This window comes from Diadema antillarum, unplaced genomic scaffold (genome assembly GCF_040938485.1).
Source record: "Diadema antillarum isolate AM-2024a unplaced genomic scaffold, OU_Dant_1.0 scf00000166, whole genome shotgun sequence".
In the NCBI taxonomy this organism is placed as follows: domain Eukaryota; kingdom Metazoa; phylum Echinodermata; class Echinoidea; order Diadematoida; family Diadematidae; genus Diadema; species Diadema antillarum.
The window spans coordinates 776,430-790,247 of record NW_027271055.1 but is presented as its reverse complement, the minus strand read 5'-3'; the positions used below and the strand labels follow the sequence as shown (position 1 = coordinate 790,247).

Sequence of the window (13,818 nt, the reverse complement as noted above, 5' to 3'; positions counted from 1 at the left end):
ATAAAAAAAAAACCTAATGAAAGTTGTCATATAAATAACGCACAGGTAAAAGGGATAATAGTGGAGATGCAGCGCGAACTCGACGATATTTGCACTTGTAGTATGCGCAAGACGCAGCCGAGTGCATGTTGCATGTTGCACAACATTGATATAAACACCAGATAGTGAGTTACATCTCCACTAACATCCCAAACTTAAACCTGTGCATCAGAATTTACCTTGTAGCAGTTAGTTAGTTAGTTCATTTTATAGGTTAATACCAGTCACCTACATGAATGATTTGCTTTTCAAAAAGCCAAGATGTCTGAAGGAATGCTCCAAACATACTAGTAATACCATTCAAGAATTATTGTTTACGGTTCGAAAAGGTAATTGAGCGCGAGCTTGTAACCGAGTGCGTGCGTTGTGATGCCGTTGAGCTTCCTTCTGTGGCAAGCTACGTTCATTTTTATGCGCGTATCTCTGAGCGGTCGTTTACCGAAACTTACGTCAAAGGGAAGACACGGCCACACAAGCATTACAATTATAAATTTAACATAAAATTTGCACAGCACAAGAGTGAAAATGCGCGCACTGCAATGTAGTAATAAAACCTGCAATGCGCGCAAAGATAATGGCGCGAATCAAATGCATATATGGATGAGCGCCCGCTGTGTGGGCGTGTCTTCCCAGACTAGAACCGGTCATTAGCACGCGGTCAAGTGGAAAACTTATGCCCGCTTTGCATGTCAGGCAAAAATTAAAGACTGGTCTCGTGATTGCTCTCAGCCAATCATTGACAATTAGGATCCGTAATAACCATTTTATAAAACCGATTACTAGTGGGGCAGACTTATCATTGATTTTACGATCAAACATAACTCCCGCTGATAACACAGCAGGGCCCGAATCTATTATGACTATCAGTGTAGATTTTATTAGAAATGTGCAGAACTGTATAAATTGCCTATCCCAATGTATTCAGGGACGCTTCAACATCCATAATCTTGATGGTATTTGTTTCTCTCTCTCTCTCTCGATGGTTTCGTTTTCCAGAAATAACGTTTTAAAATAAAATCAAAAATCAAAAAGTATCGGCTAGCTAAGTGAAGAATAATATAGACTTCATTCTGCAGTTAAAAGTTTAATTCAGCAAAAAATCTTCTGTATCATATAGAGGCTACAATTATGGCAGTGTATGTATACAGTTGAAACCAGACTTATTTTAACTCTGCAGGTTTCCCAAGATTGGACTGGGCGCCGTTACCGCCACGTGTATTGCCAGCTTTATTACCACGGCTGTCATCGTATGGGAAAACGACCTCCGAATCACTGAGTGAGTGAAGTAAACACCGTGAAATACACACACACACACACACACATGTATATATATATATATATATATATATATATCGCATATTATATAGTGCATGAGGCTGAATGCACTAATTGACATATTATATATATAGTGCATGAGGCTGAATGCACTATTATATATATAGTGCATGAGGCTGAATGCACTATAACAATATAAGCACCGACAAATTCTGAATTTGCCCCGAAGGCCAGTTATATTCAATGAGGCCGCAGGCCGAATTGAATATAATTGCCTGAGGGCAAATTCAGAATTTGGAGGTGCTTGGTACTTGTTATAGTGCAATAAGATGTCATGCACTATGTGTTATATAAAATAGCATACATACCCAGGCAAGATAAATTGAGAAAATACGAAAGCCTAACTGTGAGATCATTCAAGACTCTACACGTGTCTAGACAAGCAATGTAACAACGTTACCAGTTTCTTTGAACCTGTGTAGACAAAATCCTGAAGATCCAAATTCAACTAGGCCTATAGAGTCTAGGGTCTATACGTGGTTATCTAACGTTTTCTAGGCCCTACGATAGGTTAGGTCAAGGGGCTCTGGCCTAACGTTTTCTGCTAGTACTAGATCTACGTCACTTACGAGCGACAGAGCTAACGTTATAGTTAACACTTGACCCTACAATACAGTGTAGGTCTACCATGGATCTAAGAGTAAACAGTACATGTTAGACGCCCTACTTACTGCACTGTGGGTCCAGGACCAGGACTAGCACTATAGATGATGTTTTGTAGGATTAGGGATCTACTGGATTTAAACACAAGGCTCGTGCCAGGCATCATTGAAGTCACCATTGCTGCACACGTAGATTCCGAGAGTGTGTTGTAAATGTCGTAGTAAAAGTCCGTAGCGTAGCGTGATCAAAGAGCGCTTAGCGTATACCGTACACACGCTGCCCATTTCCACGGCGCACTTCCGCGTAGAATGTACGGAGAAAGCGGCGCAAATCTTGGGTTGACTTGCTCAATATCCGTCGGATTGATTCCTTTTTCAGAACAGTAGGAGACCAAAATTCGTAGGACGTATTTGATGGCGTCCTTTGTGTCCTTATTATCTAAGATACTGTTTACATAGATCAGTCTCTGTAAAAGTAGCGAACCTGTTCATTTCAGCTTCCATGTTTAAATCTACCGCTGAAAGTCTAGTCCCACATCACACAGAAATTGCCGGCATAGCCAGCGAGAATTGAGAATAACGATAATATCGAGCAAAGCATATCGCGGTTGTGGCGCAATCGCGTCGATAAGGTGCGGGATTCAGTACTCGATTATTAAAATGAGGGAGCAAAACCCGATATCAAATCGATAGTGGGTTATCGTTTGCAATCGTTATATTTTGCGTGCACTACTGTATAACTTTTGTCATGCACTACCGGCCTGTATCATCAGTATGTTAAATGTATGCTATTTTATATATAGATATAGATATATATAGATATATATTAGGCCTATACGAAGAGCTTCCATCCATAAGGTGCTAAATCTATCATTATTTTTTCAATGGATTTAGCGCCTTTGGTTGCAAGCTCTTCTATACCCGCACACACACATATATTCTATATTGTATATATCTATTATGCAGATATTGACTGGTACGGGTTGGAATATAACATTCTTTGGACCGCCAGGGAGTTTTCCCGTGGGATTATATTTTCCCGAAGCAGACAGTGATATCGATCGAGGCTGCCATTATCGATAGTAATCGCATGCTCGTCACAGTTACCGTAGTCCCACTCCCTTATGTTGGTGTCATTGTTGGTATTTTAACCGTAAGAGGCCGACAGACATGGAAAAATATATTCATTTGCCCAGTTGGTGAAATATAACGAGTTGGGAAAATATAACATTTACGATCCTCGCAAAAAGTATCAAGTGACGAGCTGTCGACCAATCAATTCCTAGTAACTGTATAGGCCATCTTATGTATGTCCATATATTATATAACACTCTTGAAATAGTGCCCAACTTTTAACCAACACTGGACAACTATTGGTTAAAATCTGCCCAACTGATGTTGGGTAATGAGTTTGCTATGTGGTTGGGCAAATTGAATTGCCCATTAGCTGTTGACCAATCAGACTTTACCCAACTTTGCAATTTCCCAACCGTTGGTTATATTTTGAGTTTGGTAATCATTTGCCCAACCAAGTTTACCCAATTAGATATTCTCCAACATCCATTTGTCCAACTGTTTAGTAAGTTGAAGTTTGGTTAATCAAACCCAGGTCGAAAAACCAGTCGGCAATTTGTACTGGTACCAGTTGATTCCAGTTGAGGCAACTGCTTTCAATATGGAAATTGGAATGTGTGACTAGAATATATCAACTGATAACCACATTCAACTAGTATCAACTGGTATTCGTCCAACTGAAATCAACTGCGGTACCAGTTGTCAACTGGTATCAGCTGGAATCAACTGGGATCCAGTTGACAAAATTAATTTTGTGTTGAATTATTTGATGTATGGGTGTTTACCAGAACATGTGTATGTCAAGACATTGTTCATATCTAACCTATCATAATCCTACAGCTAGTCGTAAGCCTATACCTACAAGTACATCTAGGCTTAGCCTACATCCTAGACCTAGCTAGTACCAGGAATACTTCATTCACATATATAGGGCAATTCAGTTGTAATGCTTTAAGACGTGGTTACCATGTAGATTACACTTTTATTATAAAAATATGAAAATACTCATCAAAGGTACAAGTTGAAATTGTGAATATCACGGCAATAATATTCAATAAATTTCTATTACATTTCAGACATTTCAGAGTTTATTGAAATCATTAAAACACATTAAATTTAACAATATCTTATTTTTTCATGAAGAGAATTTGAAAAGCTTATGGATATTCATGAGCAAAAAAAAAAAAAAAAGACCAGTAGAAACCGATAGAAACCAACTGGTATCAACTGGTATCAAAATTTCAGTGTTTTAGTTGCTGGGTTTTAATCTGGAATGAAGTGGTAAGCAAGTCCAGTCAAGTATATGGGTTTCAAAATGTGTCATCTAACTATTTGCACACAAACTGACACACACACGCACGTACACACACACACAAACCAACGGCGTAAATCCGTAATGAGGAGGGGGGGGGGGGGAATGGTCGGCGATAGTCACCATCAATACGATTACAAGCCCATAACCGGACCGGCGCAGCCTTGTGTGTGTGTGGGGGGGGGGGGGGGGGAGAAGCTTTAAAGTTGTAAATGTAGTAAATGAGAGTGTTTCATAGCTCGTAGAGAATTTGAGTCCATGTCCAAGTTAACGTAAAAAGAAAGAATACAGTTAAACAAACCAAACAGTTGAAATTGCATTAAAATTGGGGAGTAAAATCAGGCAAGACATAAACAATTTTGTAAAGTCAAACATGTTTTCACAAGACAGGAATATCTTGTCATCATTGTATATGTTAAATTTAAAGCAGTGCTGGTATTACTTGCTCACATTTTGTGCATTGGTGTGCAAATGAATATAGTGTATATGTCTGAATATTACTCATGCATATCTTACTATATCTGCCTTCCCCCACACCACACACGCACACTTTAAATGTTTGCATCCCCCACTCTTTTGCATGAAATATAAAGTGGGAGGGAAGTGACAGCAAAAATATAAAGACTTTTTGTTCTTGTTTCTTTTTTTATTGCTTGTCAGCCGACTGTCGGCGGAAAATCAGACCTTAAAAGTAGTAAGACTATTTTGTTGCCGTTTCTCTTGTCTTTGATTTTCTTTCTTCTTGACTGACTGGCGATTTTGACCCCTCCCCCCCCCCTTTCAAAAACGTAGCTTCGCCCTGAATAATGCCCAAATAGAATCAATAGAATGGTAATATGTATCTCCATTTCTTTGTATGTAATAATGTAGAAGATATTTTCCTGTAGCTATTGTATTTTCTTGATTCAAGTATAAAGCCATCATCTCCAGGGACATCGTTCCGTTTTAATGATAGTGGGTGGGGGAGGGACTTGGAGTTTGAATATCTGTGCAAGTGAGCGGAGTGACCGAGCGGGGCGAGGAAGATTTTGCATTTTCAGAACTAAAATTCAGCAATCTGGTGTACACTTTTGGTGCAATTTTTGTTTATTGTTTTCTTATTAAAAAAAACAAGTAAGAAAAAAATATTCATAGATAATTGACTAACTATAACCGTTTAGTATCTCAGCTCTTGCTCCGCCTGTGCGACATCACTGTGTAGGCCTACTAAGTAGTGAGGCCTATAACCAGTATAGCCAGGATTTGATCTTGGGGAGGGAGAGGGGCAATTAGATGCGAGGGAGCGAAGCGATCGAGCCCGAGCGAGCAAAGCGAGCGAGGGGGGGGGGGGGGGGGAGGGAGGTGAGGGAGGGGGGTTTCTCCCCTCCCACGGTGAGATTTTTTTTTTTGCATTTTGATGTTGTAAATGGTGCAATTGGATGCATTTTTTTTTTTTTGCGTGTCTTATCGACTTGGAACCGTCCCACATGTTTAAGGTAGCAATACATTTTGATGTAGATTATTATTGAACAATTTTGCCTATAAAATGGTATAATTTAGATGAACTTCTTGTATTAATTATTACACCGAATATCATGAACGCGACCGAGTTCGAGCGAGCGGAGCTCGGGGGTGGGGGTTGAGGGTGTTCCCCCTCCCACGGTGAGAACTTTTTGCATTTCGATGTTGTAATGATGCAATTTGATGCGTGTTTTGACGTGTTTTATCTACCTGACACCCCCACTTGTTAAAGGTTGCAGTATATTTTGATGTAGATTATTATTGAACAATTATTTGCCTATTAAATAGTATCATTTTAAATAAACTTCTTGTATTAATTATTACACTAAGTATCATATACGCAACCGAGCCCGAGCGAGGGGGGGGGGGGGGGGGGGTGGGGGAGTGTGGGAGGGGGTGTCCCCCCTCCCACGGTGAGAACTTTTTGCATATTGATGTTGTAAAGGTCCCACTTTTTAAAGGTAGCAATACATTTTTAGGTAGATTTCATTTTACAATTTGCCTATAAAAGGTATCATTTAAATAAACTTCTTGTATCAATTCTTACAATGAATATCATGAATGCTGTCTGTTAAGCAATCAAACAGAAAAAACAAACATACGAGGGTGTACATAAGGGGCATTTCTCTTCCCACACGAAGGTGATTTTGTATTTTCAGACCTGAAATTCAGCGATCTGGTGCAACTTCGCAATACTTAGATTTTTTTTTCCAGCGCCCCTCCCCCCCCCCCAAAAAAAAAAAAAATAATGGAAATAAATAGGATTTTTTTCAGGGAAGTGTTAAAATCACGGAATTTAGCTCTCATTCTGAGTGTGCATCATCTGTGTGTATGTACAAAGTCTAGTGAGGTAGAGCTTAGGGGGAGGGTGTGTAATCCCCCTCCCACTCGACGGAGCTTTTGCGTCATTAGAATTGAAATAAAGCGATCTGAAGCACACCTTTTGTGAACAATTCGGAAATTGTCATTCCCTAAAGTGTACTAAGTCTATAGAGCTAGGGACCAAGCAAAGAGAGGGTGGCAAGATACCTCTCCCATTCGAGGGAACTTTTTTTTTTCAGTTTCAGAACTGATATTCAACAATCTGGTGCACACTTTTGTTGGAATATATGGAAATTTGTCAATCAGAGAAGGGAGGGGATAAGCCGTATTCGCCCCTCCTATACGAGGGATATTCTGTATTTTCTGATTGCATTTAAACGTTTTGGTGCACACATTTTGTGGCATATTTGGAAAACTGTCTATATTCAAAGTGCCACAGTCTAATACATGGGGGCGGGGGGGGGGGGGGGGGGGGGGGGGCGGGCGAGCAGGGAGAAGGCTATCACCACCCTTCCCGTATATTACGAGGGAGCTTCTGCCTTTTTAAAGTTAAAATTGAGATATCTTGTGTACGCATATTTGATGGAATATTTGAGAAATAAAAAAAAAAAAAAACTGATGGGGGAACTTAGCGAGGAAAGGGTTGATTAAAAGGGGATATTACCCTTGTACATGAGGGAACTTTCGAGTTTTCGGAATATAAATGATAAGTCTTGCGTACTTACAATTATTCAGAATTTTTAGTAAATCTGAAAAGTGTACTAGGCTATAGGGAACGGGGCACAGAGGGGGGGGGGGGGAGTTTGGGAGGGGGTATCCCCATCCCAAGCACGAGAGATTTTGCATTTTTTAAAATGAAATTCAACAATCTGGCGCACACTTTGAGTGAAATATTGAAAAAAAATTATGATCTTGCTTGATGAAAGGTTGAAAGGGAGACCCGCTTCATGTACTATACATGCATACAGTATGCACGCATTTTTTTTCAGCCTTCAAAATCCCCGGTCAAAATCGTAGGGGGCACCCCCCATTGCTCCCCTCCCCTTGGCTACACCAGTGTAGAGACAGTCCCCATAACTTCCAATTTAGAAGTTAATGGGGGAGGGTGTTTTTGCATTTTTAGGATTGACATATCATAATGATCTGATGTGCACTTTTGTGGAATATTCAGAAAATTATCAATCCCCAATGTGTGCAGAGTCTAAATCAATGGATAGGAACCGAGTGGTCGGGGGGGGGGGGGAGTTAATTAAAAGAGGATGAGGGAATTTTTAAATTTATCAGAGTTGAAAAAATACATGTAGATCTGATGCACACTTAATGGAACATTTGGAAATCTGTCAATCTAAATCTGTACTAAGTCTATAGGAAAAGGACCGAACGGGGAGGGGGTGGGCCACGAGAGAGAGATTTTGCATTCTCTGAATTGAAATTCAGCAATCTGGTGCACACTTTGGACAAAACGCAAGAAAATTTTTCATTTCGGGAATTATTGAGGGACAAAATGACATGTTTGCCCCCCCCCCCCCCCCCCCGTCCTCCAGGATCGACGTCCCTGCATACGAGTGGGCTTTTGCATTCTCATAATACAAATACAAATGAAAAGATTTGATGGAATTCGGAAAGCTGTCAATCCCTCAAGTGTACTATAGTTTTTAATGGGAAATCAAGCGGGGAAAGGGTTGATTGAAAGAAAATATTCCCTCCCACCCGTGGTGGATCTTTTGTGTTCTCTTTTTTGTAACTGAGGTGGCAGACCTGGTGCACACTTAAGACGAAACATTTGGAAATCTGTCAATCTAAAAAGAAATAAGGAAAAGGACCGAAAGGGGGAGGGGGTATCTCCCTCCCACGCGAGATAGATTTATTTTTTCTTCATTTTCAGAATTATAGTTCTGTAATCTGGTGCACACTTTGGATAAGATGTTTGGACAGTTTTCTATCAAAAACGCAGGAAAATTTTCCTGCTTTCGATAGTTTTTTTGTTATTGTTTGTTTGTTTGCAGATGGTCCCGAGTTGCTCGCGTCATAGCATGTTTACATGTAGGCCTATACTATTTGACGTTGTCAACGTCTGGACCATACCTTATGTCGATATTACTTTCTTCGCGAGCCAGCGAAGCGAGCGAGCGCTTGAGAAAATTATGTATACATTATCCTTCAACATAGAATACTGTTCAGTTACCTCTCTGGAAGGCGGGCGTACGAACGTCATGCAATATGCCAAAATTGATACAATCACATTTCTGCTTCCTCCATTCCCCCCCCCCCCCCCAAATTTCAGGTGGGGGGGGGGGGGGAGGGGATGATTGTACAGGCCATACCCCCCTCCTCCTCCATTTCAGGGGGGGGGGGGGAAGGATATATCCCCCCCCCCCCCCCGGGATTTACGCCCATGACACAAACACACACAAAACACAAACTAGCAATATTGTAGGAGTATCCTGTAGTTTGCTCCCACCAGCCCACAGGCAGATACTCCCACAATGTTGATTTTTTTTTTAACCCCTCCGGTGTTGACGGAGTAAAGGGAAACGTAAGAAAATTATGTCAAAATACGTCCACAATGTAGCTCTTACTTATGTGACCCTGCACCTCAAAACAAACAAAAAGTCGCCAGACATGAATTTTTAGTTAAGACCATATTCTGAAAGAGCAGACTTTAAAGGTATTAGCCCACATTTGTAAACCTGCAGCAATTGGTCTCATAGTTAGCATGGAGTTTGGGTATGATTGCAGTAACACCTGTGCAAAATTTCGTTCCAATTAGTCCATTACTTTCATAAAAATAAATGAAAATGCACCGTATGCATGCGTACAAAAACGCTCGCTAGCTCCGGTCCACGCACGTACTACATGCATGCGATACATGTGTAAGTTAATGTACGTAGCTAGCCCGCGCTCGTAATTCGATTTTGGGTCGGGTTGACCCGGTTTGAAAATTGATTTTAAAACGATGATTTTCTCTCTTTTATCGAATGGTATAGACAAAGAGCAACAGGTGAGGTATGTTACTGTTATAACTTGTACTTGAAGTCATATTGGACCTGTTTTATGCAGTTTTGATTTTCGTGGGTTTGCAAATGTGGGCTAGTACCTTTAAGCTTTAAAATGATGTATAACTCAAATAAAATGGACTCTCCTCATTTATCTAAATATCGGAAAGAAAGTACAAACTCAGAAAAAGTGTGAACTGAGAAAAGAGGCTCTGAAGTACAGTGTCTATTCAAGCGCTTAATCTTTACCAAACCGTGCTGGCTGTGCCATGAATGGGACAAAAAACAGGAAGTAAACCACCGGAGTAACAACAATGAAGGGATTATCAACTTAAACTTAAATTAAGCATGCCTCATTAACACATTCTGTCCATAATTAATGCCAACTTTCAAAGCAGTAGCACTATCCTTTCAAAAGTTATTAGAGTTGAAAGTGAAGAGTGTGGACAAGGTTTTTCAGAAATGAAAAAGGGATTCTAAAGACACACCTAATCACACTATTCCACCAAAAATGTTCGAGATAAACTGCTAAAAAACACACTAGTCCTGCCCGTTTTATGATACCAAATTTTAGCATAATGTAAAAGAAGACCCGTTCTTTCAGAAAATATGAAAAAGTCAAGTTCGGCTAGATTGACCCATTTCACTATTTTCAGTCCTCACGCAAAATCAGTGTGTGCGACTTTATGTTCGTTTTGAGGTGCACTGTCACATATATACATAGACAATACCGTGTGTGTGTGTGTGTGTGTGTGTGTGTGTGTGTGTGTGTGTGTGTGTGTTGTTGTTGTTGTCCCCCCTCCCATTCCTAAAACGGAGAACACCCTATAGTAATTCTTGGTACCCCCTACAAATTCATAAGGTTCGTCCATCCTTCCATACGTAGGCCTATACCACACACACACACACACACACGCACACACACACACACCGTCACATACATTAACACATACACGCGTACACACACAGACTTTTTTTAATTAATTGTCCATGAAAATTTACCAACTTAGGAAGGAACGTAACAAAATTATCCAAGTACTGGTAAGAAATACCCAGGCTTAATGTGCAAAATAATGATGGTAAATTATATATATAATTTTCTACTCACTAACCCACTAACTAATACACAACAGCGGGGCAAAAAGTACCCAACTCTCCATTACCACTTATGTTGGTAAATATTTGCCCAATATTCAAGTAAGAATAATTGCCCAATGTTGGTTTAATCACCTAAAACCTCAATTGGGCGATAATTGCCCAGAATGATGATTTTTTTTTTTTTACCAACCAACAATTACCCAACTAAATTTACTCAATATTTTAAAAGTGTGTGCGTATATATATATATATATATATATATATATATATCTTTCATGTGATTGGTCGACAGCTCGTCACATGGTACTGTTTGCGAAGATGGTAAATGTTATATTTTCCCAGCTCGTTATATTTCACCAACTGGCCAAATGAATATATTTTTCAATATCTGTCGGCCTCTTGTGGTTGACTTTATAGACTGTTCCTTGCGGAGCAAGACACCGGGTATGATAATTGTTGCTACTTGTCACATGAAAGATGAAATTTTACGGCAGTTGGGAAGATGTGGGGATTTAGGATCTATGACACCCCAAAAAATAAAGAAAATACTGTAGGCCCTACACTATGAGTGTGCTCATGTCTTGCAGTGGATACGCTATTCCCTCAAGGAGAACTGCTACTGATAATGCCGGCAACATCCTCAGACTGACCATTGTGTACAACAAACCGTACTGTCGCGTCTCGCCATACTTGGTTGGTATGATGTTGGGATACCTTATGCAACGCATTGGCAAGAGGAAGCTTGCTTTGAAATCAGTGAGTTTCTGACCAATCTTTATTTATTGACATGGACGTGAGTAAAATAATAGTCTTCTCCCTCATTAAGTCATTTCATTTTATTTTCATACATGCCATGTTAAAAATTTAATAGCAGAGATGTTATACATTGCCAGACATTGCCATGTTATCATTTTGTTTTGCTCCCCATGTTCGTATGAGACATTCCTAGCCAAACGAAATATTACACACTGTGGTTGATACTTACTGGAAAGGAACAAAATCTCATGAACTCAGGAGATAGATCCGACAAATGGATATTTATAATAATAACTATTGATCACATATTGGTTTTCCTGTGCTCGTGGGTATGCATGGATGTCAACCGTAATTCCGTGCCATTCTTTTTCTCCAAAAAAAAAAAAGTTACCAAGTTGGATCTATGGAATGTCTCACATTTTATTCCTACAACCCAATATTTGGGCTCTTCAATTTCTTCAAAATCCTCTATTTTATTGGTATACTTCTGTCGGATTCTATACATGTTAGAGAAATTATTTTGTTTGAAGCATCAGTGACATAAACCGATTTTCAGGTTGTTGTAGCTGGTGGGTGGGTCACTGCTGTCATACTGTACATGGTTCTGATCTACGGTCTCTACGATGTCTACCGTGGTGCGTCGACTCTGAGTTTAGCTGCCAGCGTCATGTACATCACCTTCTCCAGATTCATCTTTGCCCTCGCCCTTGCGTGGATCATATTTGCCTGTCACTATGGATACGGCGGTGAGCAGAAATGATATTGTATTTACGTAGTTCAGATAATTTTAGACATAGCTACAGCTAAGCCACGTTGTGTATTTTAATGATGAGTGTTTTTTCAAACTACAACAAGCGAGCAAAAAGGTGAAGCTAAGTGGATCGGAGACGTTTGCTCGTTATATATTTCCTCGACTCTTGTTTTTTTTTAAATGGAATTTGAATGAGAAGTTTGCGAACTCACCATTGGTAAAATATCCTGAGCTGTCTGTGAAAGGCATTTTCCTCTTTTTTATTTTCTTCTGCAATTATTATGTGCGAGGCAGCGATGATATTTCGTAAATCTCCTTTTTGACCTTTTGCTAATGAAAGCAATGGTTTGTTTTTAAATACTATCATTTCTTTTCCCCTAACCTCCCACGTTCTGTATTTAGTTGAAAGTTAATTGCAACCACGCATGAACAGTTGAAAGCTATCTGCAATTGCATCTGAAAGCAACACTGGAAACTGACGGGAAGTATTTGTCTGTAGAGGCCTATGTCTGTGTATATTATGGGTTTATTCTGGTTTAAATTTGTTTAAGAAATGTTTCTTTCCACAGGAGTGGTCAACGACTTTCTGTCCTGGCGATTTTGGACACCTCTTAGCCGGCTTACATACTCCACATACCTCCTGCATCCTGTTATTCAAAGTGTGTATGGGAACGGCTCAGCCACACCAATCCACTGGTCTATCTTCAACTACGTGAGTATTACAATAATAGACAGATATTGTAACAGCAGTTCATACATCGGCAATTCTTATTTTCACTGGAAATGACAAACTTTTTGAAGAAAACGTTTAGGAAATACACTCCATCAGTGGATTGATTTAGTTCTAAGAATCTGAAAATTAATGAATTTCGTAACGTATTGAAATTTAAGTAAGTTTGTTTTTTCACTCTTCTTGTCTTTCCAGATCATCCTCAGTGCAGCATTCATCTCGCTAGGTTACGTTTGCGCCCTCGCCATGTGTCTCCTTGTAGAATTCCCATTCATCAACCTGGGGAAGATGCTTATGACTGAAGTGAAAGGGTTCCGTGGGAATGGAAAACGCAAAAGATAAATTAGGGATGAACCAATTAATGAAATTTTCCTCAGTCACTGTTATGAAAAATCGAGTAGATGGCGACCTTCCAGTTTCAATTCCGCTTTAAGAACTTCCGACTGGGTAGAAAGAGGCAATTCCTTTTAGTGCTACATCTTGAAAGTCTGAAATCCAGATATAGACATTTGATCTTTATCTCAAATTGTATTCTAAATCAAAACGTATTTACACATTACCACCTGGAAAAGACGTAATTTTTCTATTTCATCACGAGCTATAAATGACCATCATTGTCTGGCATTATAATATCAGAAGGCAGAAGAAAAATTGCGATCAATTACGTGAATATCAAGTAATGTTATCAGCCTCAGTGAGATCTGGCTAAAGAAACGTCATCTTCTTCGTACCTTATTTTCGACGGATTTTAACTAATTACAACTAAAGGATTGGTGAAGGAGGTGCTGGCGTAGGCTTTTACG

The 13,818-nt window shown here is 39.7% G+C and overlaps 1 protein-coding gene across 1 annotated transcript; it reads left to right on the top strand.

Moving 5' to 3' along the window:
- The first annotated feature begins 11,342 nt into the window (after positions 1-11,342).
- On the top strand, positions 11,343-13,357 carry LOC139722493 (nose resistant to fluoxetine protein 6-like). The gene is made up of 4 exons (XM_071633781.1): positions 11,343-11,534; positions 12,091-12,280; positions 12,855-12,997; positions 13,211-13,357. The coding sequence occupies exons 1-4, from the start codon at positions 11,343-11,345 to the stop codon at positions 13,355-13,357; spliced, it is 672 nt and encodes a 223-aa protein (XP_071489882.1).
- The last annotated feature ends 461 nt before the right edge of the window (positions 13,358-13,818 follow it).